At 41.1% G+C, this 25798-nt stretch overlaps 2 protein-coding genes across 7 annotated transcripts in view; both read right to left on the bottom strand.

Annotated features, from left to right (window-relative positions):
- Positions 1-19248, bottom strand: part of LOC109886091 (uncharacterized) — a 33127-nt gene extending 13879 nt beyond the window's left edge. For 2 of the 4 annotated variants that reach the window (XM_031817651.1, XM_031817650.1), the window contains exons 1-3: positions 18072-18286; positions 17105-17243; positions 15590-16893 (exon numbers count right to left, since the gene is read on the bottom strand). In XM_031817651.1, the coding sequence (XP_031673511.1) occupies positions 16089-16893; positions 17105-17187 (888 nt within the window). In that variant the 5' untranslated portion in view covers positions 17188-17243; positions 18072-18286 and the 3' untranslated portion in view covers positions 15590-16088. Of the gene's footprint in view, positions 1-13680; positions 14111-15589; positions 16894-17104; positions 17244-18071; positions 18287-18324 lie in introns of those variants that run through there. The other 2 variants (XM_031817652.1, XR_004208021.1) reach the window with 2 other exon arrangements.
- On the bottom strand, positions 6246-11201 carry LOC116364620 (B-cell receptor CD22-like). 3 transcript variants are annotated; one of them, XM_031817644.1, is made up of 9 exons: positions 10868-11201; positions 10238-10582; positions 9834-10076; positions 8670-9008; positions 8345-8587; positions 7803-8066; positions 7511-7601; positions 7372-7426; positions 6246-7273 (listed from the first exon to the last, which is right to left on the bottom strand). In XM_031817644.1, exons 1-9 carry the CDS (start codon positions 10920-10922, stop codon positions 7034-7036), a joined length of 1875 nt encoding a protein of 624 aa, XP_031673504.1. In that variant the 5' UTR covers positions 10923-11201; the 3' UTR covers positions 6246-7033. The 3 variants fall into 3 exon arrangements, with proteins under 3 accessions (XP_031673504.1, XP_031673506.1, XP_031673505.1); XM_031817646.1 differs by having other exon boundaries at positions 9834-10037; positions 10478-10582; positions 10868-11173; XM_031817645.1 differs by having other exon boundaries at positions 9834-10037; positions 10868-11044.
- Positions 19249-25798: the final 6550 nt, after the last annotated feature.

The following is a 25798-nucleotide window of genomic DNA, read 5'->3' as shown; positions in this document are numbered from 1 at the left end:
TGATGGTGCCATTGAACCACATAACCCTGAGTGGCTAGGCACACACACACACACACGCACGCGAGACCTTGCCAGATTCTTTCCCGGTAGATTAGACATTGTATGGGTGTGTGCGTGTGGATGCTTGCGTCCGTATGTGTGTGGTATGGGTATGTTGTGTGGGAGAAAGATGTACATATAGGGAGGAACATAATACTGTAACACTAGAGAAAGATACACTTCGAGTGCATTTGCCATTCTGGTAAAATGCATTGTCTATTGTATAGGACAGGAGGCCAGAGTAAGGCCATGAGAGTATAGGACAGCTGGACATACCAAGGTCAGAGGGACACACAAAGGAGGGGGTCAGCCAAATGACCAACTGATGGACTATAGACATAGGCCATATATTTTTAGGACATGAAGATGCTGAAGGAATGTCAGAAGAGACACATAGTCTACGAGTCCTAATAAGGACAGACATACCAAAGAACACACCAGGCTGAACGTAAGGGGGCCCATAGCATAAGATGGGCATGTATTATTTTTGTGACATGAAGAGGTCCTGTCACCATTATAACTTGACTGAAAGCAGATATGGGCGTTATCGAGCTGAACAAGCGGGATGCACAGATTGGGATATAATGGTGGCAGATGGACTGAGGGAAGTAACTTCATTTGCATGTGGGATGGACTCATATGTTGTATGTGTATAAATCAGAGCCAGTGCTCTAGACAAGTGTGTGTTCCGCGGACCATCTAGGCTTCTGATATGTTTGTATTAAAAGCCTATATTGAATTCACAAGTTCTTGTAAGTGTTACATTTTGTTAAGAATCTCCACGACAGTTGCTCCCTAGACTATTGAAGGTGTACTCAAATTTAAGTGGTCCAATAGATGTCCTAGGTGGCAAAGATCTGGATGGACTACAGTTGAAGTCAGAAGTTTACATACAGCTTAACCAAATACATTTAAACTCAGTTTTTCACAATTCCTGACATTTAATCCTATAAAAAATTCCCTGTTTTAGGTCAGTTAGGATCACCACTTTATTTGAAGAATGTGAAATGTCAGAATAATAGTAGAGAGAATGATTTATTTCATCACATCCCCAGTAGGTCAGAAGTTTAGAAAGGTAGTATTTGGTAGCATTGCCTTTAAATTGTTTAACTTGGGTCAAACGTTTCGGGTAGCCTTCCACAAGCTTCCCACAGTAAGTTGGGTGAATTTTGTCCCATTTCTCCTGACAGAGCTGGTGTAACTGAGTCAGGTTTGTAGGCCTCCTTGCTTGTACATGCTTTTTCAGTTCTGCCCACACATTTTCTATGGGATAGAGGTCAGGGCTTTGTGATGGACACTCCAATAGCTTGACGTTGTTGTCCTTAAGCCATTTTGTCACAACTTTGGAAGTATACTTGGCGTAATTTTTCATTTGGAAGACCCATTTGATACCAAGCTTTAACTTTCTGACTAACGTCTTGAGATGTTGCTTCAATATATCCACATCATTTTCCTGCCTCATGATGCCATATATTTTGTGAAGTGCACCAGTCCCTCCTGCAGCAAAGCACCCCCACAACATGATGCTGCCACCCTAGTGCTTCACGGTTGGGATGGTGTTCTTCAGCTTGCAAGCCTCCCCCTTTTACCCCAAACATAATGATGGTCATTATGGCCAAACAGTTGTTTTTGTTTCATTAGACCAGAGGACATTTCTCCAAAAAGTACGATCTTTGTGCCCATGTGCAGTTGCAAACCGTTGTCTGGCTTTTTTAATGGCGGTTTTGGAGCAGTGGCTTCTTCTTTGCTGAGCGGCCTTTCAGGTTATGTCGATATAGGACTCGTTTTACTGTGGATATAGATATAGTTTCCTCCAGCATCTTCACAAGGTCCTTTGCTGTTGTTCTGGGATTGATTTTCACTTTTCACACCAAAGTACGTTCATCTCTAGGAGAAAGAACGCGCCTCCTTCCTGAGCGTTATGGCGGCTGTTTATACTTGCGTACTATTGTTTGTACAGATGAACGTGGTACCTTCAGGCGTTTGGAAATAGCTCCCAAGAATGAACCAGACTTGTGGAGGTCGACAATTTGTTGTAGGCTGGCTGATTTTCTTGGCTGATTTCTTTAGATTTTCCCATGATTTCATGCAAAAAGAGGCACTGAGTTTGAAGGTAGGCCTTGAAATACATCCACAGGTACACCTCTAATTGACTCAAATCATGTCAATTAGACTATCAGAAGCTTCTAAAGCCATGACATCATTTTCTGGAATTTTCCAAGCTGTTTAAAGGCACAGTGAAATTAGTGTATGTAAACTTCTGACCCACTGGAATTGTGATAGTTATTTATAAGTGAAATAATCTGTCTGTAAACAATTGTTGGAAAAGTTACTTGTGTCATGCACAAAGTATGTCCTAACCAACTTGCGAAAACTACAGTTTGTTAAAAAGAAATTTGTGGAGTGGTTGAAAAACAAGTTTTTATGACTCCAACTTAAGTGTATGTAAACTTCCGACTTCAACTGTACCTATGTGAGAGTGGATTCTCAGCCCTCACTAGCATGAAAACTGAATAAAGGCACAGACTGTGTGTGGAAAATGATTTAAGACTGAGACTCTCCAATACAACCCAACGTTGCAGAGTTATGTGCATCCTTTCAAGCACACCCATCTCATTAACCTGTGGTGAGTTACTCACAATGAACAAATAAGGTTTTACATGTAAGATGGCAAAATAATGAGCAAAATGATTCACTAATATTATAGTATTTTTTGTGCCCTGGTCCTATAAGAGCTCTTTGTCACTTCCCACGAGCCGGGTTGTGACAAACTCACACTCATTCTTATGTTTAATAAATGTATCGTATAGTGTGTGTGCGGCAGGCTTACAATGATGGCAAAAAAAACTATATTTGAGAGTGCTAGACGGGGTACACAACTGGAGGTTGAATGTTTGAAGGGGTACAGGACTATAAAAAGTTTGGGAACCACTGATCTGAACCAACAACACTTACTGGCAGTGCAGAGAAACAAGAAGTATCCTCCTGTAAGTGTGAATTCTAAACAGGGAGATAAGACATTAACATGCATAAACAGCATCTCAGAAGAGGGTTGCATTTCTTCATTTGAGGAGTGGGCCATACATTTTTTAAAGAGGAGAAATGTGACCCATTCCCATCACTCCTCATCAGCTGCATCAGTGTTACTGAATGTTCCAGTGTTCTAGACTAGAGCGCTCCCTACTGGCATCTCAACATTACTGCAGCCTCCAGTCCTCATATGATGTCCTCATTCATTTGGGCAGTAATAGAAATACAAAACATTGCTCTACCAGCGGAGCTACAGGGAACCATATTCTGTATAGTCGAATGTGTTTATACAGATTCCTGATACCCCAACGTCACTGTGTCTCATGTTAATACTACTCCTACACACAACCCACCATCACTGTCTCATGTTAATACTACTCCTAAACACAACCCACCATCACTGTCTCATGTTAATACTACTCCTAAACACAACCCACCATCACTGTGTCTCATGTTAACACTACTCCTAAACACAACCCACCATCACTGTGTCTCATGTTAACACTACTCCTAAACACAACCCACCATCACTGTGTCTCATGTTAACACTACTCCTAAACACAACCCACCATCACGGTGTCTCATGTTTATACTACTCCTAAACACAACCCACCATCACGGTGTCTCATGTTAATACTACTCCTAAACACAACTCACCATCACTGTGTCTCATGTTAATACTACTCCTAAACACAACCCACCATCACTGTGTCTCATGTTAATACTACTCCTAAACACAACCCACCATCACTGTGTCTCATGTTAATACTACTCCTAAACACAACCCACCATCACTGTGTCTCATGTTAATACTACTCCTAAACACAACCCACCATCACTGTGTCTCATGTTAATACTACTCCTAAACACAACCCACCATCACTGTGTCTCATGTTAATACTACTCCTACACAACCCACCATCACTGTGTCTCATGTTAATACTACTCCTAAACACAACCCACCATCACTGTGTCTCATGTTAATACTACTCCTAAACACAACCCACCATCACTGTGTCTCATGTTAATACTACTCCTAAACACAACCCACCATCACTGTGTCTCATGTTAATACTACTCCTAAACACAACCCACCATCACTGTGTCTCATGTTAATACTACTCCTAAACACAACCCACCATCACTGTGTCTCATGTTAATACTACTCCTAAACACAACCCACCATCACTGTGTCTCATGTTAATACTACTCCTAAACACAACCCACCATCACTGTGTCTCATGTTAATACTACTCCTAAACACAACCCACCATCACTGTGTCTCATGTTAATACTACTCCTAAACACAACCCACCATCACTGTGTCTCATGTTAATACTACTCCTAAACACAACTCACCATCACTGTGTCTCATGTTAATACTACTCCTAAACACAACCCACCATCACTGTGTCTCATGTTAATACTACTCCTAAAGCTCTTATGAAGCATCAACTCAATCAATCTTACTCTTACTTTAGGCCATTTTCAAAATGTCTCCGCAACAATCTGTTACTCTCAGAGGTCTTAAAACAGCAAGCACAAGTATTATATATGAAACCAGATGTACAATGTACATCCCATCTTTTGCAGCATGCAGTATTTGTAATATTTATTTTATACTATATTTTTTACTAATATTTATCAAGGGTGCCAATAATTATGGCCGTGACTGCATATCTCACAATCAGATTCATATACACAAACACACCACACACACACAGTTATACTTGACCATGTAATACATTGACGTGAACATTATCCATCAGCAGAAATGCATTTTGGTATTACTGGCATACTGTACTCTACTGATCATGTTTTAAACACGCAATTGAAAATTCTGAACTTAACTAAACACATGTCCAATTATATCTATTGTGTTATTGACTGTACGCTTGTTTACTCCATGTGTAACTCTGTGTTGTTGTTTGTGTCGCACTGCTTTGCTTTATCTTGACCAGGTTGCAGTTGTAAATGAGAACTTGTTCTCAACTGGCCGACCTGGTTAAATAAAAGGTCAATAAAATAATACAAATGAAATCATCAATAAAACAATACATCATATAATACATTATTACATCATTAATCTAATCTTTCACATTTGCAATATAGAATCCACAATACCACAATACCATAACATTACTTGCTTGTGTGTGTTTGTGTGTGTGTGTGTGTCACATTAACAGCAAACACAATACCTGTGATCTTATCGTAAACACATTGGAAGGAGTCCCATGAAATTACATAGTAGACTTTGTTATAGGGATGTCCTAAAATGTACACCGTAGTGAAGATAATTTCATGTCTATTGAAGAGGATCAGTGACATCATGTCAGAATTGGAAAGCATTCTCATTTGCATAATGCTGATTTATGTTGATGTTACATCATGTACTCAAATCAACAAACTATTTTTTCTTATGTCCTGTGTGCTACCAAGGGGTACAGGAACAGTGAATTCTTTACAACAAAAGGCATATGTTTAAGTCAGCTTAAAGCTACAGTCTGTGATTGGTACATCCATTTTCAGAGTTTTAAATGAATGATGTATGGCCATTAATTCTTGAAGAATATAACTTAAATGCTTAGAAGCTTATTTCAACGGTACTACCCCATCAGAACCCTTTAAAACAGGGTTAAAACAATCATTTCCATCTCATGGATAGAATTCCAGAGTGGTTACATTTCTCCAGACAGAATTCTCAGCTCTTTACCAAAACAGATGGCGAAGTGACCGTGTGTTTTTAAATCCCAGAATGTATTTTTAGATTATATAATACATTTTGTTAATAATGTCATTTTTGTGTAGTTGTGCTTTTGCTTGTAATGCAAACGAAAGTGAAACCATTGGATGGAGACCCATAGTCGACTTTTGTCATAAGGAGTCGGGATGTCCTAAAATGTACACCGTACGGAAAGATAATTTCACAGGTGTATAGAAGAGGACCAGTGACATCATGCTAGAACTGAAATGCTTGCTCATTTGCATGATATTAATTATGTATGTTCTATCATCATAATACTCTCATGTCAAACTGATATTTCTTCTTTGTTCAACTTATTTTAAAGTAAACCCTATAGGCATTACCTCTGTCATTGTTTTACTTTGTTAAAATATCAGTGACTTAAAGGAGGCCACATTCACTGTTTGACAAAATGGAAGAGCGTGAGAACCAATGGTGGGTGAAAGCATTTATTAAAATTTTCTCATGGATAAACAAACACTGGCCACTCATCACATTTGACAAAAAGTAAGAAACACATTTAGATAAGTGATTAGAAAAGCGTTATAGTATCATGCTTGACAGTCTCAATATCAACGCCAAGTTAATGTCATACATCGAATCAGATAAGAGTGCAGCTGTATAGTCTTGTGCAGATTTGTTTTGCTAAAGTTTAGTCTAAAGACACAACTAGAAATTGGCCCTAAACAATCACTTAGGAAACACATTTCAATTCAGGAAGTAAACTGAAATCTCATCTTTTCTCAATGCTTTTCAATGAGGAACAATTGGAATTGGAATTTTCCTAAATTGAACTGGAATTGACCCCAACCCTGAGTGCAACTTTTCAAAATGTCCATTGTTCCACCATATTATGAGTTCAAGGAAATGCACTTTGTCCTGAAGGAGGTTGCTGAGGTGAGAACGGGTCATAATAATGTCTGGAACGAGGCAAATAGAATGGAAACCATGTGTTTGATGTATTTTATACCATTCCACTTATTCTGCTCCGGCAATTACCACGAGCCCATCCTCCCCAATGAAGGTGCCACCATCCCCCTGTGCTTCAGCTATTGATGGAGGGAGTTCTCAGGGACAATGAGTTGTCACTAGGGGGTCAACCGTTTTGCTTATTGATGACATCATTGTCTACTCTTCCAATAAACAGCAGCATATGAATGCCCTTGATGATGTCTGTGAGTTCAGTGTTCCAGTATTGACTGTTGTAATGGCAGAAAATATTCACCGGGTGGCAGCACTGGGGCAGCTGAATTTCACAGCAGCATACTGGAGATCCTCATCCTGAATCTGGGGCTGAGGCAGCTGGACGGTGGAGTATAGAGGCACGTCCTGGTTTTTGGAGCCACAGAAGTGGACGCTGGCATAGTGAACATAATCCTGGTTGTCTGTGTCAGCTGTCTGTGCTGCAGTAGAGGTCATGGCCATGCCTGAGATGTTGTCATACACTGGACTAGAGTCTCCCTGATGGAGAAAGAGAGGACAGACAACATAAGGAGTAGAGGTGCTCCACAAAGCAAAACACATTAATCACAGTCACCTTCTGTTTCCAACAGACTCACCTGTACATTCTCTGATGTGTCTCTTGTGTCAGAGGTGGATTTGGAGGCCTTCTTCCTGTTTTACACATTAATGAATGAATCAATCAATGTTACTAAAGCTAAATAATACAACTGAAACATGCGTTTTCACTTCACCCACCTGAACCACATGAAGCCAGAGAGACAGAGGATGAGAACCAGAACAACCACTATGATTCCTACAGCTGCAGTCACAAAGGAGGTGGGTTTCCCTATGATACAATATAGATGATTTGAGTACATGGCATTATATAATAAACTACAAATGAACTATAATACAGGACAGTAATGCAATACTTGTTAAGGGATCTTATAACCCAGTGTAAATTAATGTGTAATTAGTCAGAGTAGAATAATTAACATTAGATTGAAACATGTAGTTTTGTATAGAAGTATTGAAGTTGTAACTTTACCTGCTACAATGATCATCTGAGCTGTAGAGTTCATAGATCCTCTTCCATTCTGGGCCTCACAGTAATATTCTCCTCTGTCCTCAGAGATGATGTTAGTGATGCTGTAACTCTGTCCTGATGCTTTTGGTGAGGTTACGTTCTTCCTGTACCAGGTGTATTTGTCCACAGGTGGGTTGGCATCACTGCTGCAGGTCAGAGTCACTGAACTGCCCTCCACTATTTCACCAGAGGGACTGACTGACACTGAGGTGTTCCTTGGACCATCTGGTGGACAATATGTAACACATTGTTCATACATAGAGCTTTACATGAGGAGCATCATGGAACTTGGATTTATGATTAAAATAAATGAAATATTAATATAAATATGTATAACTTAGACATTAATGTAACAATACAGTGTTTGTGAAGTACTTGTAGTTACTACAGTAATGAGATGAGTACAATCATGGAACTGGGACATAGATTGAAATAATAGATAGAATAGATGAGAGAAGATGTTACTAAAATAATACAACTGGAGATGGATCACACATCCTCACATCTGACAGTGAGAGTCTCTTCATCAGAGGGGATCTCCTCATGTCCTTCTACAGAACAGGAGTATCTGCCTGCATCCTCACTGCTGACTGGGTTTAGGAACAGACTGGTAGATTGGTTGGTTACATGTCCATTCTTGTACCAGATGTAGGTGGGGTTGTCACTCAGAGTACAGGTGGTGCTACAGGTCAGTGTCACCTTCTGTCCCTCTGTCACAGTGGCAGGAGTCAACTTCACCTGCAGACCTAAATGAAAGAGGATTAAAACACTGAGTACATCATTAAGTAATCGTTTGCAGTATTGATAGGATGTGACCTGCAGTGGTACCTGTGACAGTCAGAGTTGTTCCAGGGATGGTGGGCTCCCAGGTTGTCTGACCTGTTCTGAATCTAATCTTATACTCAGCTGAGTCCTCCTCTCTCAGGTCTGTGATTCTCAGGATGGAGTCACTCTGCATATTTCCAAGGTACTCCACACGACCTCCATACCCCGGGCTCAGGATTTGAGGCGCCTCATGAAGTTTTCCTTTTGTATACCAGATTGTTTCAGAGATTGTATGACCACTGGGATAAGTATAAGAGCAGGATATGTCCACTGATGACCCATTCAAGGTACAGATCCTCTGATGGGTGTAAGTCACGTGGAAATAACTGTGACCCTCAACAGCTGAAACACAAGTACATTTTTCAAATGGTGTCAGTATTTAGAACTGTAACATCAACCACCATTAATCTAAATGGAATAGTAGCTCTACCTCATGTCTGTTTCACTAAACATCAACCACCATTAATCTATATGGAATAGTAGATCTACCTCATGTCTGTTTCACTAAACATCAACCACCATTAATCTATATGGAATAGTAGCTCTATCTCATGTCTGTTTCACTAAACATCAACCACCATTAATCTATATGGAATAGTAGCTCTACCTCATGTCTGTTTCACTAAACATCAACCACCATTAATCTATATGGAATAGTAGCTCTACCTCATGTCTGTTTCACTAAACATCAACCACCATTAATCTATATGGAATAGTAGCTCTACCTCATGTCTGTTTCACTAAACATCAACTACCATTAATCTCAATGGAATAGTAGCTCTACCTCATGTCTGTTTCACTAAACATCAACTACCATTAATCTCAATGGAATAGTAGCTCTACCTCATGTCTGTTTCACTAAACATCAACCACCATTAATCTCAATGGAATAGTAGCTCTACCTCATGTCTGTTTCACTAAACATCAACCACCATTAATCTCAATGGAGTAGTAGCTCTACCTCATGTCTGTTTCACTAAACATCAACCACCATTAATCTCAATGGAATAGTAGCTCTACCTCATGTCTGTTTCACTAAACATCAACCACCATTAATCTCAATGGAATAGTACCTCTATCGCATGTCTGTTTCACTAAACATCAACCCTGACCAATGATGTATTGGATGATTTTGACAGACTTTAAAAGTGTATTAGTCACACTCACACACTGCAGGAGAATTGATGTCTTTTACAGCACAGTAGAATCTGTCTTCAGTTTTAAAGTAGACTGTGTATGAGGGGGAGGAGGCCCCTTGTACAATCTTACTGTTCCTGTACCAGATGTAGGTGGGGTTACCAGTCAGAATACAGGTGGTGCTACAGGTCAGTGTCGTTGACCACCATGTAGTGGTCACCTTCACCTGCAGGTCTGGAGTAGATAACATTGAATCCATCAATGACCTGTTGTCTAGTTCAAATGAGGCAGGAGTGGACGTTCTCAAATCATCAATTCAGACATTCCTATTATACCAACATTCATATTAATTATATTATTTCTGTACAATTGTATCAAGACAATTTTTCCAGAACCACTTAAACAGATCAACACTATATATAATATCACTGTACCTGTAACAGACAGAGTGACTCCAGGATAGCCAGAATATTTCCCTCCGGTCTGATCTGTTATAAATCTGAACTTGTACTCAGCTGAGTCACTTTCTCTCAGGTCTGTGATTGTCAGGGTGTGGCCATTCGTCTTATCACTACGGTACATCACACGACCTTTGTAGTCTGGGTCCTTTCTCAGATTTACATAATTCTCCACAGCATACTTTTTGGTGAACCAGAAGTTTGTTGTTACTGTACCACTGGGATATGTGTAAGAGCAGGACATCTCCACTGTTGACCCCTTCAAGGTACAGATACTCTTCTTGGTGTAGGTAACACTCCAGCCATTCTGCCCAAGTGCCACTGAAACACAGTTAGACATCACAAGGACGTTACATTAAGTTCAAGGTCTTGTGACTCACACTAACAGTTTGTTCCATAGTTGCTGAGTTGAGACATAGATACTTGTTGGTTGAGTGTGAATAAAAACCACAGATAATATTCACTCAGTGAGGTGTGAAAGATAACTGTTTAAAGGGAAGTGGAGACTCCAAATGTGTCGTCAGTAGAACATAAAAATGGTTATGCTTTTAGAAATATCTGTAGTTTGACAAACTGGGCAACTAAAATATAAGAATGAGACCGTACCTGCTACAGACCAGAGAAAGACCACCAACACACTTCCTGCTGTTCTCAAGGCCATTGTTGCATCTCCCACCCTGCAGTCTTAGAAACATAAACAACAACTCACTCTATAGCTGGTGAATAACTCCACCTGATACATTGAAGTAGAAACTGTAAATGGGGTCCAGGGCCTCATTACTGTAAATGAACCAGGCTCATATTGTGTTGTGTTGTATTGTGCTATATGGTTGTCTATGTGAATACTGTCTGTCTGTAAGTCTATATCACTATGTATGTAATGTGCTGCATGTCTGTCTGCATCTGTCTATTTAACCTGACATGATGTATGATGCAAAAATAATTTCCTAATGGATACAATAGTCATCACCATCATCATTGTCGTCATCACCACCATCATCATCAAAAACAACAACAGCAACAATCACTTATTGAACATATGTGTAAAAGTGCAAACAAACATTTCTACATTGACTGTTCTGAAGCTGTTTTATTCTCAGAACCCCAAATATAGGAGGATAAATGTTCAATCCTCTACGGTCCATCAAGCTGTACAGCAGCCTAAAGACTGACCTCCAGGTTCAATGACAGCACCTATCCTCAAGCTATGAGGCTAAACAGCAAGTGACTCTCTCACTCACTCTCTCACTCACTCACTCACTCACACACACACACACAGTCTTGTAAAGCTAACCATGTGGGGACACAAAATTCAGAGTCATTCACAATCCTATTTTCCTTTACCTTAAACCCAAAACCTATTAACCCTAACCCGAACCCTAGCTCCAAACCCTAAACCGAATTCTAACCGTAACACTGATTCTAACTGGTTTAGTCTTATATTTAATATTGAATTTTATTATACCATGCACTTTAACCTAGCACTTATTTTTTGAGCACCTGCATCTCTTGTTGTCACACCCTGACCATAGAGAGCTGTTTATTCTCTATGTTGGTTGGGGCGTGATAGTGATTAAGGTGGGTCATCTAGGTGATTAATGAATTATGTTGGCCGGGCTTTTGTTTTGTTTTGTTTTGTGAGTTTTAATTTATTAAAAGATGTGGAACTCTACTCACGCTGCACCTTGGTCCAATCTTTACGGCGATCGTGACACTTGGTGGGATTATTTATTTAATTGATCCTGTTTTCATGTTTTATTCTGATTTTATTAGAACATTTGTTTTAAAGTTAAACCTTTTTAACCTCCGCACTTAATCAATAATTGTCTTCCTCCTGTTGAACTTCGGCCTGTCATGTTCTCCCACTGTCTCCAGACCGGTTTGGATGTTCAATATAGAAACAGGGCAGAAAGTTGCAATAGGCCCGTGCAACACAAAGGTTGAAACCAGCATAAACAGAAACCCTCTTAAACCTGACACTGATTCTAACCTTAACCCTAAACCCCCTAGAGATAGCATTTGACCTTGTGGGGACCAATAAAACGTCCCCTGTTGGTCAAATGTTTGTTGGTTTACTATTACTGTGGGGAAACGAAATATACAAAAATAATGTGGACACCTACTCAAATGAGTGGATGCAGCTGTTTATGCCACAGCCGTTGCTGACTGGTGTATAACATCGAGCACACAGCCATGCCATCTCCATAGACAAACATTGTCAGTAGAATGGCCTTACTGAAGACTTCAGTGACCTTCAACGTGGCACTGTCAAAGGATGACACCTTTGCAGTTTGACAAATTTCTGCCCTGCTAGAACAGGGTTTACATGGCCAAGCAGCCGGACACAAGCCTAAGATCACCATGCGCAATGCCAACCGTTGGCTGGAGTGGTGTAAAACTCGTCACCATTGGACTCTGGAGCAGTGGAAATGCATTCTCTGTAGTGATGAATAACGATTCACCATCTGGCAGTTCGACGGACGTTTCTGGGTTTGGTGGATGACAGAACACTACCAGCCCCCCAAAAAATGCCAACTAAAGTTTGGTGGAGGAAGAATAATGGTCTGGGGCTGTTTTTCATGGTTCGGGCCCCTTAGTTCCATTGAAAGAATCTTAACGATACGGCATACAATGATATTCGAGAAGGCCCTTTCCTGTTACAGCATGAGGTCCATACAGAAATGGTTTGTCAAGATCGGTGTGGAAGAACTGACAGAGCCCTGACCTCAACCACATCGAACACCTTTGGGATGAATTGGAATGCCGACTGCACACCAATTCTAATTGTCCAACATCAGTTCCCAACATCACTAATGCTGTTGTGGCTGAATGGAAGCAAGTCCAAGCAGCAATGTTCCAACATCTAGTGGAAAGCCTTCCCAAACGTGTAGGCTGTTATAGCAGGGACAAACTCCATATTAATGCCCATGACTTTTTAATGATTTGTTTGATGAGCAGGTGTCCACATACTTTTGGTCATGTAGTGTAGGTACCCTGCATCTGTCGGGAAGGCCCATAAGGCCCATGGAGTCTGTATCAAAGTCTAGAGAGCTGGTTGTTATGGATGTAGAAAAGTTCAAACACATCCTACACAGTATAGATGTCAACTCTACTCCCTATCAGTCTGGTCCTGAGGGGCCCTCAGATAAATCAACTGTGTCACACGCAGACACACACACAGGCCCACATGAACACACACACTGCAGAGCTACAATGTTTGTTTGCATATCTTTTTTACCCTGGTTAATCATCTCATCCCTACGTAGATCAACACTCCTACACTGAGACACTTTATAAATACTGGCCGTAAAACACAGCTCAAAACTGAACAACAAGTAAAATGATACATTACCCTCAATTACATGACTAAAAACAAATAACCCAATACTATATTTCAAGATATTGACAATTGTACTTACAGAGTGAAGTGAAGGGGAGAGATCTTGTACAGTGAGTCAACTTACTGTCAGTTAGTGTGAGTTATTTTGTTGACACATATTTAACTGCCCTTATACTTCCTCTTTAAGTCATTAACATGCATGATGACCAGACCAGGACATCAGAAAAGGGATGTTACTGTATTTCAACAGAAATTGTGCAACAGACTGCATATCTATATGTACTTTTCTTCATTTGAGGAGTGGGACTACATTTTTAAAAATAGCTAAATGTGTCATATTTCCAATGTGATATTTTGACAACACAGAGAACCATTTATACAATGTGTCGACTACAGAGGGATTGGTGTGGTTGCTAGGTGATTTGTGACACACCTGCAAGCCCTCTATACTATTTAGAATGTGAACAATTGCTCAGAATGTGTTGTCTTGTCTTTCTGAGTTCTGTATATACAGGTCAAAGTTCTATGATCTTATTCAATTAGAACCCATTCCATTTAATACCCATGACCATCACTCCTCATCAGCTGTATCAAATTAATACTGAAGGTTCCAGTGTTCTAGACTAGAGCTCCACCTACTGGTATCTCAACATTACTGCACCTTCCTAATAATAATGTCCTCAATAATGTTGGGTTAATAACAACATAACACACTGGAAATACATTAGATGAACTAGTGAAAAACTAAACTGTTTACTTGAAAAAGTCACAGTTAAGCAAACATATACTGTTGTATTAAAATAAAGGACCTTGTGTACAATAAAGGAGGCTGGTTGGCAGAGATATAGGAGGAGAGGCTAATTGCAATGACTGGAATATAATTAATTGATACTGTTCCATTTATTCCTCTCCAGCCAGTACAATGAGCATGTCTTTCTATATATCTGCCCACCAGCCTCCTCTGCTGGACTGTACAGGTAGTAGCAGAGGCATCAATATCATCACCATCATCATCACCATAGTGGTGCTGTGTTGACTGTATAGGCTAATGTACTCTGTTGTCCATATAGGCTAATGCAGACTCTTATCCATATATATTATAATGTAGCAAGGTATCCATATATAGTCTAATGTAGCCTGCTATCCATATATAGTCTAATGTAGCATGTTATCCATATATAGTCTAATGTAGCCTGTTATCCATATATAGTCGAATGTAGCCATTTATCCATATATAGTCTAATGTAGCCTGTTATCCATATATAGTCGAATGTAGCCTGTTATCCATATATAGTCTAATGTAGCCTGTTTCCATGTATAGTCTAATTTATCCTGTTATCCATATATAGTGTAAAGCCTGTTGGGGCTAGGGGGCCTCAAGGAGTGCCCTAAGGGGAACACACCCTCCCATTCAGCTGACAAAATATTATTTACAAATATTTAACTTTCACCCATTAACAAGTCCAATACAGCAAATGAATGATAAACCTCTTGTTAATCTACCCATCGTGTCTGATTTTTTAAATGTTTTACAGCGAAAACACAACATATATTTATGTTAGATGACCACCAACTTCAAAAACACACACAGCGATATTTCACAGTCACAAAAGCATAAATATAGATAAAATGAATCACTAACCTTTGATTATCTCCATCAGATGACACTCATAGGACATCATGTTATACATGCATTGTGTGTTTTGTTCGATAATGTGCATATATATATATATATATATATTTTTTTTTTAAATCAGTTTACATTGGCACGTTACGTGCAGTAATCTTTTGATTCCAAAACATCCGGGGATTTTGCAGAAAAACTCACAATAAACATTGATAAAAGATGCAAGTGTTATTCACAGAATTAAATATAAATGTATCCTCTATGCAATCGCTGTGTCAGAGAACAGCGCTCAGAACCCAAAGAAATAGCTGCCATTTTGGCGTCAACAGAAGCTACAAAAACACTATAAATATTCACTTACCTTTGAATATCTTCATCAGAAGGCAGTTCCAGGAATCCCAGTTCGACAATAAATGACTGATTTGTTCCATAAAGTTCCAAAAAGCCCATAATTTAGCCACTTGTTGTTTGCTTGTTCAGCCCATCATTCCATCCTCAAAAAGCACGAGCAATTCCTCCAGACAAAAACTCAAAAAGTTCCGGTACAGGTCGTCAAATGATGTATGCAAACCATATTTAGGATATTTTAAACATTAATCAGCAATAAGGTTCCAACCGGAGAATTTCATTGTCTGAAGAAACGCATTGGAACTCAAGTACACCCTCTCGTGACGGCGCGTAACGAGACCGAGGCTTTCTATCAGACCACTCAGTAAAAGAGCTGCTATAAGCCCCTCCTTCATACTTGAATCATACAACCAGAATGTAAAGACGGTGACATCTTGTGGCAGCTCTAGGAAGTGCATGCTCATCCATATCTAACATGGACATCCAATGGCACTGTTTTCTGTATTGAGTTCTCACTTCCTGTTTGGATTTCTTCTCAGGTTTTTGTCTTCCATATGAGTTCTGTTATACTCACAGACATCAAACAGTTTTAGAAACTGCAGAGTGTTTTCTGTCCACCAGTAATAATAATATGCATATATTTCCATCTGGGAAAGAGTAGGAGGCAGTTTACTCTGGGCACGCCTTTCATCCAAAAGTGAAAATACAGGATCGCCGCCTTTGGCGGCAGACGCAAGGAGAAAAGGGAGGACAGCGCCGACGCCGGGGTTCGCGCTAAAAACATTTGGGGGTGGGCACACGGGGCAGTTGGTGGAGCCGAGGAGGGAACCAGAGCACATCTGGGAGAAGATGGAGAAATTGGAGAAGCGTGAACGGAGAGAGCCACAGACCACCTGGGAGGAGATAGAGAGGTGTTCGGTCGACCCAAGGAGTGCCACCTGTGGTGCCACCTGTGGTGCCACCTGTGCCGGCTCCATGCACCAGGCCACCAGTGCGCTTTCCCAGTCTGGTACGTCCTGTGCCTGCTCCTCGCACTCGCCCTGAAGTGCGTGCCACCAGGCCCGGAGTCCAAGCCCGGAGTCTTCCTCTGTGCCAGTGACCAGCCCGGGCACAGCGTCCAGTCCTGCTCCATGGCAGGAGCCTTCCTCTGCGCTGGTGCCCGGTCCAGGCACGGCATCCCGCTCCAAGGCCGGAGCCTTCCTGTCTCTTCCTTTCTGGTCAGGCTTGTGTTTGAAGCGACACTTGTCACCATAGAAACAGCCGGTGGTCCTCCAGAAGAAACACTCGTTACCATTGATGGGAGCCATCCTCCTGGTCCTGGGAGAGAGAGAGACAAACATTATGAAAACACAAACACCTGCACCTGAGCCCCTGCTTTCCTCCTTCCATCACTTTGTACATTTCAAAAGTTAACATGAGATGATTGGTAACACTTTAGAATAACTCATAATTATTCATAAAAATGCTTATATATATGTTTATAAATCGTAGATGATGTTTTGACAGACAGATGGATGGATGTCCTTACCCTGTGAAGGCGTACTTGGAGGCGGAGGAGGTGTTGAGGCCTATGGGGTTGGTCCTCTGAGGAGAGGGAGGTGTTCTCTGCATCCAGTGGTCTGGGTACCTGATTACCAGCCTGGTGTTCTCCAGCTCCACCCCCTGGACTGGAGGACAAACAGCAGGCACAGTCCAAATACATGCAATGGGACCAATAGCGTAGTCCCACAAGTCCAATGGAACCAATAACAAAGCTTGTTTTTCCTTTCCTGCCAGAAATGAGTTGAATCGTTGTACTTTTCTCTCTGTGTTGAACGATGGTGAAACTTTTTAAAGCTCTAAACTGAAGCTCTAAACTGAAGGCTCTTGACTCTGTGTATCTGTTAAGGGAATTTTTATCAATGATGACTAATTATGTATACAGTACAATCAGGACTGACTAATCAGAATACTATTATGTTACTGTATATGTACTAATCCGAATACTATTATGATTACTGTATATGTACTAATCAGAATACTATTATGTTGCTGTAAATGTATGAGTTTCTTTCTTGTTCCCAGTACTGAATATAACGTGTGTGAATGTGGTCAAGAGTTAGAACAATGACTGTCTGTTCCTTGGTACAAATGAATCAGACTGGCTAGAATGCTTATCTACACGAGAAAACCTTGACTCGTAAATTATATTAAATTGGTAGGGAGACGGATGTGGGAAGGCTTGAGATACAGCCTTTGTACTGGAATGGAGATGGCACGGGTTAGGGCTGGAACTAAGGACGTAATTTTCAGTTTATAACCTGTGGTAAAACTGTACCGTAGGGAGTACTCTCATGAATAAACTCTGTTTGACTTTATGACTGGGCTCTGTCTATTACTATAAAATAAGGGAATTACAAATCCTTATGAATTGACAGTGTTTAATTTTAATTGGGTATTAAAACATAGAGCAATTTAATTCCTTTAACAGTATCATGCAGAGAAGTCTAACTCACCATTGTGATCTCTACTGTGCTGTCAGGTGGACATCAGTAGCAACACGCAGCCTAAAACCCTGGTCCATTCCTATTCAGAAGGCCACTTAAGGAAAACTGAGGGGAGGGGAAGGGAGGTAGAGGAGATGAAGTGAGAGAGTGAAGGGGAGAAAGGATTGGGGAGATAGAAGGAGTGGGGAGAGGGAGAAGACAGACTGACACACACACACAATCAACAATTTCCACGTTCACAGTAGAAAGCTCAGACACTGACCTTCAACCCCTTCAGTGCACTACCCTTGAGGAAGTATCCCTTTGGCCAATCAGGGTTGAGCTGGATGGACTTCTGAGCGTCTGATAGGGCAGAGGGGTAGAGCTCCAGACACCAGTAGCAGTATAAACCATATTCCCAGAGAACCAAAGAAATACAAGAAATGAGATCAAAGTAGAAATAGTCCATCCAGATCTTTACCACCTAGCAAATCTGTTGGACCACTTACACTAGAGTACTCCTGCAATAGTCTAGGGCGCAACATACCCATACCACACACACACGCACACACACATATTAACACACACACACACACCCATACAACATCTGAACTACCGGGAAAGACTCGGGCAAGTTCCAGACTCAGTGTGTGTTTACGTGTGTGTGTGTGCGTGCATGCATGTTCGTGTGTGTGTTTGTTGATGAACAGTGCTGATTGTTGATCTATTACAGTTTATCTCCTGACAGTAATGGAGTATCCCTGGCTGGCCTATAGGCTAGCCACTCATGCATTATGTTGCTCAATGGCGCCATCATGTGTACCATAGGCAGAAATACAAGAAACATCATTGATTTATTTGTTGTCTATTTATTGTCTAACTGAGCTTATTTACAACATGATACTTGTACTGTATTCAATGTAAAAAAAAATGCAACATGTAAGGTATCTAAAATAGGTAATAATTCATAATTTGATAATTAAACAAGCAATATTATGACACTGAACAATATGGTATAACATAATATAAAATATAAAATGACCAATAACATCTGACACCATTACAAAGTAAAACCTATTAAAACAAATCAGGAGAAACTCCAGAGCTAAAATGATTTAAAAGCTCTTGTAACAGTATAACTTTAGACCAGCCCAAGCTAGCCGTTTCACATCCGTTACACTCTTATCAATATTATTCATTTTGTGTCACTAAAACAAGCCAATACTTCATCTATTATAAAAAATCTGGAATTGGCTAAATCCCATAGAAAAAGATAAAAACAGATAAGTACACAAGAAAAGTAGGCTAATCATTAGCGGAGCAGGTTCAGAAAGGAAAACCGAGGGCCCGCCTCAAGTGAGAATGGAACCAATTAGAGGCTAGTATCATTCACGACTTCCTTATTGACCTGGTCTGCTCTTGCATCCTTCTGCCGCTTGCTGCTACTAAGCGCTAGCTTCTTTTTCTCCATTGACTTTGCTGCTGATTTCTGATATAACGTTTTCTTTGTAAGTGCTCGCTGGCTGTGTTTGAACCTCGCCTGCATCGTTCAATATGCTCATGTTGCAATGTTTGGCTGCTGCGGTGATGTGATTGATTGTGAGGATCAACCATGTTGCTGCTCTGTTTTCAGTTAATAGCCGGCGACATGTAGAATTAGCCTCAGGAGTAGTCAATCATATAGCCTACTTGTTTGTTCCCAATACTAGTCAGAGTCAGTGCGCTCAGTGAACCATCATAGAGAATAGTCCTTCATCCATACAAGGAGGAAGTAGCCTGTGCTAGACTAGCATACAGGCTATGTGTTGCTATACAGTGAGTGAGAAGCAATGTTTTCTGTTCATGAGCAGGAGATACTGTTTATCACAGTGATTCAGTAGTATATCAGTCTGTGGACATTAACTAGTTTAGTACAGCATGTCGCCAGCTCACGAAACCGCTGCAATCAATGCACACTATCAGCTATAGCTTACATTTTACAGGTCATCTCGGTCACATTAGTCGGTGTGACTTTCGCCGACAGTCACAATTCAAATGTTGTCCAAAATGTTTCTGTTTATTATTCTTGGAACCCTATTCCCTTACACAGTTTAAACTAGAAGCCTTTAAATGAACTTGCAAACTGGTCTGGACTAGTGCATTTGTATAGTTACACTTTTGCTGCACTTCTACTCTGATTTGCTCAGAGCTTCTGCTAGCTCATCAGTGCAGGGGTTCTTAAACATTTTCAGCCTGGGACCCGAATGCAACATTCTGTGTTTTCCTGGGACCCAAACCAAGGAAATTATGCAACTATACATAAATATCAGTACATTTCATTGCCCTTATGCCTAAACAAATGCAATATAGACAAAAACAAATAACAATGACATTAAATATCTATTAATGTTTATTTTCCCGCATTGAAAACACTTACATATCTGTCTAGGTTGGAACTGTTGCTGTTAAAATACAATAAATCATTTTAATTCTGAATTGGAATAAAAGGATTGTTCACATCACACAGATGAATAACAGAACACACACACAGGCTTTTTGATAGTGCATCCCTAAGTAACAGTACAGATGAAAAATGATCAGGCCTACTGTACATCTTACTGTAGAAATGCTTGTTGAAAGTCAAGGTTGGAACTGTTGCTGTTAAACTACAATACATATGTTTTTATTCTGACCTGGAATAAAGTGATTGATCACATCTGTAGACCAGAAAACCCCCACACAGTCCTAATGAGAGAAGGTCTATTCTGGGCTCTGTTTTTGACAGTGTAACACTGAGGTCAAGCTCAGCCTTGAGACTGTTTCTGTACATGTTTTATAAGTGTCAGAGTTGAGAACCCTGACTCACATAGGGATGTGGTGCCAAACTGGACCAGAACATCTACTGCTTTCTCAGTCAGGCAGGAGACCGCTTCCTACTGTACATGAACAACCCAGAACATCTACTGCTTTCTCAGTCAGGCAGGAGATCGCTTCCTACTGTACATGAACAACCCAGAACATCTACTGCTTTCTCAGTCAGGCAGGAGACCGCTTCCTGCTGTACATGAACAACCCAGAACTGAGTGTGTTTGCCTCAAAAAGCATCTTGCGTCAATCAGTTAATTCCAGTTAAGAATAACAATTATTGTTGCATTTAGCAACAGTTCCAACCTAGACTAGTTTTCAACAACCATTTCTACAGTAAGATGTAAAGTAGGCCTGATCATTTTTCATCTTCGTCTGTACTGTTACTTAGGGTTGCACTATCAGTAGCTAGCTTGTTTTGGCGAATGTTAGCTATTAGCTGTGTACAAGGCCAGGGGATTGAAAGAGAAACTCACATCTACCACTATGAGAGTTAGTTAGTACTCCCGTATTACTGCTTATCATCACCTGTTATAAAATGCCAACAATCTGAACGACAGCGCTGCGTCGTGTGTAGCCGAGTGATCTTGCAGAAAAAGAGGTACACAACTCCGATGCACACAGGCATCACCCTCTCACACTGGTGCAGCTGCCAAACTGAGCAGAGACTCTGCTTAAGCAGAACGCGCACTGAACAGAGAGCGCAGATGCACTTGGACAAATCAATTCCAGTAATTCATGAAATAATGACGTATTTACACTGACACGTCGCGACCCACCATTAACAGGTCCGTGACCCAACTTTAAGAAAGGCTGCATTAGTGCATACTGACTGACTGGTTGCATCACCGACTGTTATGGCAACTGCTCGGCCTCCGATCAAAAGGCCCGTATGGCCCAGTACATCACTAGGACCAAGCTTCCTGACATCCAGGACTTCTAACCTGACAGTGTCAGAGGAAGGCCATAAAAATTGTCAGACTCCAGCCACCCCAGTCATAGGCTGTTCTCTTTGCTACCACACGACAAGAGGTTCCGGACCGCCAAGTCTAGGTCCAAAAGGCTTCTGAACAGCTTCTACCCCCAAGCCAAGACTCCTGAACAGCTAATCAAAGGGCGACCAAGACGCTGCTGCAACACTCTGTTTATTATCTATGCATAGTCACTTTAACCCTACCTACATGTACATATTACCTCAACTACCCGGTGCCCCCCAAATTGACTCTGTACGATACCCCTCTGTACGATACTCGTCCTGAGGTGCGTGTTAGTCGGCTGGTGAAGAGTGTACCAGCCTCACGCACTAGGCCTCCTGTGTACCTACCAGTACTGGGCTTCCTCTCGGTACTAGGCATCCTCTCAGTGCTGAGCTTCCCCTCAGTGCTGAGCTACCCCTCAGTCCCGAGCTACCCCTCAGTCCTGAGCTACCCCTCAGTCCCGAGCTACCCCTCAGTCCCGAGCTTCCCCTCAGTCCCGAGCTTCCCCTCAGTCCCGAGCTTCTACCTCAGTCCCGAGCTGCCCCTCAGTCCAGTGGGTTCCTTGGTGAGGGTTATTAGGCCTAGGTCGGCGGCGAGGGTCGCCAATCAAAGGACGCGTTACAGGGGGACTAAGACTTGGTTGGAGTGGGGTCCACGTCCCGAGCCGGAGCCGCCACCGTGGACAGACGCCCACCCGGACCCTCCCAGGGGTTCTGTCACGCCCTGGTCTTAGTATTTTGTGTTTATATATTTATTTGGTCAGGCCAGGGTGTGACATGGGTTTATTTTATGTTGTGTTTTTGTATTGGGGTTTTAGTAGGTATAGGGATTGTGGCTGAGTAGGGGTGTCTAGCATAGTCTGTGGCTGCCTGAGGTTCTCAATCAGAGTCAGGTGATTCTCGTTGTCTCTGATTGGGAACCATATTTAGGTAGCCTGGGTTTCACTGTGTGTTTTGTGGGTGATTGTTCCTGTCTCAGTGTGTTTGTATTCACCAGACAGGCTGTATAGGTTTTCACATTTTCTGTTTGTTGTTTTTGTATTTGTTCGTATATTCATTCATTAAACATGTATCGAACTAACCACGCTGCATTTTGGTCCGACTCTCCTTCAACGGAAGAAAGCCGTAACAAGGGGGCGCTCTTTTAATTTTTGGATGAAAAACGTTCCCGTTTTAAACAAGATATTTTGTCACGAAAAGATGCTCGACTATGCATATAATTGACAGCTTTGGAAAGAAAACACTCTGACGTTTCCAAAACGGCAAAGATATTGTCTGTGAGTGCCACAGAACTGATGTTACAGAAAAAAAACAGATAAAAATACAATCAGGAAGTGCCGCATTTTTTGAAACCGCCTCATGGCAATGACTCCTTATATGGCTGTGGAGGAGCTAGGAGTCAGCTTACCTTTTCCACGTTTTCCCGAAGGTGTCTGCAGCATTGTGACGTATTTGTAGGCATATCATTGGAAGATTGACCCTAAGAGACTACATTTACCAGGTGGTCGCTTGGTGTCCTCCGTTGCAATCTTTGCGTAATCTCCAGCTGCAGCACTTTTCCGTTTGCTACTGAGGAGAAACCCAACTGCCACGAATTATTTATCATCGAATAGATATGTGAAAAACACCTTGAGGATGATTCTAAACAACGTTTGCCATGTTTCTGTCGATATTATGGAGTTAATTTGGAAAAAAGTTTGGCGTTGTGGTGAATTAACTTTCTTTTTTTTTCTTAGCCAAAAGTGATGAACAAAACGGAGCGATTTCTCCTACACAAATAATCATTTTGGAAAAAATGAACATTTGCTATCTAACTGAGAGTCTCCTCATTGAAAACATCCGAAGTTCTTCAAAGGTAAATTATTTTATTTGAATGCTTTTCTTGTTTTTGTGAAAATGTTGCCTGCTGAATGCTAGGCTTAATGCTATGCTAGGCTATCAATACTCTTACACAAATGCTTGTGTAGCTTTGGTTGAAAAGCATATTTAGAAAATCTGAGATGACAGTGTTGTTAACAAAAGGCTAAGCTTGTGTTTCAATATATTTATTTCATTTAATTTGCGATTTTCATGAATAGAAAAAGTTGCGTTATGCTAATGCGTTATAGTTGAAGTATTTTTCTGTCGATTTCTCAGCCAAGCAGGATGAACAAACGTTACGTTTTTCACCTCCAAAAATATTATTTTTGGAAAAAAGGAACATTTGCTATCCAACTGGGAGTCTTCTGAGTGAAAGCATCTGAAGTTCTTCAAAGATAAATTATTTAATTTGGTTGCTTTTCTTATTTTTGTGAAAATGTTGCCTGCTGCCAGCACAGCCTAGCATAGCATTATGCCATGCTAAACTTACACAAATGCTTGTCTAGCGTTGGCTGCAACGCATATTTTGAAAATCTGAGATGACAGTGTTGTTAAGAAAAGGCTAAGCTTGTGTTTGAATATATTTATTTCATTTAATTTGCGATTTTCATGAATAGGAAACATTGCGTTATGGTAGTGCGCTTGAGGCTTTGGTTACGCTCCCGGATACAGGATTGCTCGTCGCTAGAGGTTAAAAACAACCTGAGGATTGATTATAAAAAAACATTTGACGTGTTTCTACGAACATTACGGATACTTTTTGGAATTTTCGTCGAAATGAACGAGGCTGTGGTTTTCTGAACATAACGCTCAACCCAAATGGCGTTATTTTGTTATAAAAGTAATATTTATCGAACAAAAATAACATTTATTGTGTAACTGGGAGTATCGTGAGTGCAAACATCCGAAGATCATCAAAGGTAAGCGATTAATTTTATTGCTTTTCTGACTTTCGTGACCATACTAATTTGGGGATAGCTGTTCTAGCATTGATTGATACACTCACAAAAGCTTGGATTGCATATTTTTGGCCTGTCCCAGGATGCCCGACCCTAACTGGACTCATGGGCGGTCCTCTGATTTAGTTAAACTCAAAAAGGAATTTGATTTTCCTTCATTAAACATTCCAAAATCACATTACATAATTTTATAAACAGTATCATCCTCACTCATTCATCTTATACAACAATTAGATGTAAACCTCATATCTGAGGCTATTATATAAACAGTATTATGGTAATGTGGCCTCACCGTCTCCCATGAGCTTCACCAATTTGTAACAAACGGACCAGTTCGTAGCTGGATTCTTCACCGATCTTTTATACCTTCTCCGGAACGTAAACATTGTTCGGACCTCAAGTTCTGTGAGGTGGAAGAAATGACTTTGTTCTCTATGAACATTCACTCTGTCTCTATACTGTGTGGCCATGAGGAGATCCTCTCCTCAGGAATGTACGACCTCTCTCTGACCACAGCAGCCTGTGTAGGAGGCAGGGAGAGGCAGGGAGAAGGGGATGGGGATTGCTGTACCCAGAGAGAGCAATGTCATGACACCCGACACCAGTGATGCTTAAGTCTTTTCCAGTGTGTGTGTGTCACTTGCTGATTAGCCTCACAGCTTGGAGCTATCATTGAACCTGGTGGTCAGTCTTTAGGCTGCTGAACAGCTTGACGGACCGCAAGGGATTGAACATTTAAATTCCTCAGCTGAAACTGAGCAGTACCTAGCCAATTGCTTTGTCCTAGTTTTTATCAGGCCCTCAATCTGGAGACCACGTACTGCAAGCCTGTGTGAGTGGCCGAGACTGCCAAATATCAGCTCCACCAGCTAGCACCTCCACCCAGGCTGTCCAAGCACCACGAGGGACTGGTATTTAAGCAGATTCTCTGTAAAGACCTGCTCCATGTAGCCATTAAATGAGCAGCTCTATTCTGCAATGAATAGAGCTGCTAGAGCCCCCCCCCCCCCCAACAACAATATCTGGAGTACTTGGCACACAGGAAAACACAGCATCTTCAACATCAAACCAGCTTCCCTTTACACAAGAATGTTTATGCGCTGTTTATGTGCTGTTGG

Source organism: Oncorhynchus kisutch, unplaced genomic scaffold (assembly GCF_002021735.2).
Source record: "Oncorhynchus kisutch isolate 150728-3 unplaced genomic scaffold, Okis_V2 scaffold1109, whole genome shotgun sequence".
In the NCBI taxonomy this organism is placed as follows: domain Eukaryota; kingdom Metazoa; phylum Chordata; class Actinopteri; order Salmoniformes; family Salmonidae; genus Oncorhynchus; species Oncorhynchus kisutch.
Note: the sequence above shows the minus strand (reverse complement) of the source record. Positions and strands in the feature narration are given on the sequence as shown.

Excerpts from the sequence above, each read along its gene's own strand:
- LOC116364620 (XM_031817644.1), bottom strand. The coding sequence starts at position 10,922 with ATGGCCTTGAGAACAGCAGGAAGTGTGTTGGTGGTCTTTCTCTGGTCT. Across the intron at positions 10,077-10,237 it reads AGTCACTCTGTCTGTTACAG|ACAACAGGTCATTGATGGAT; the intron begins GTACAGTGATAT and ends CATTTGAACTAG. Across the intron at positions 9,009-9,833 it reads CATCAATTCTCCTGCAGTGT|CTGTTGAGGGTCACAGTTAT; the intron begins GTGAGTGTGACT and ends CTTGTGTTTCAG.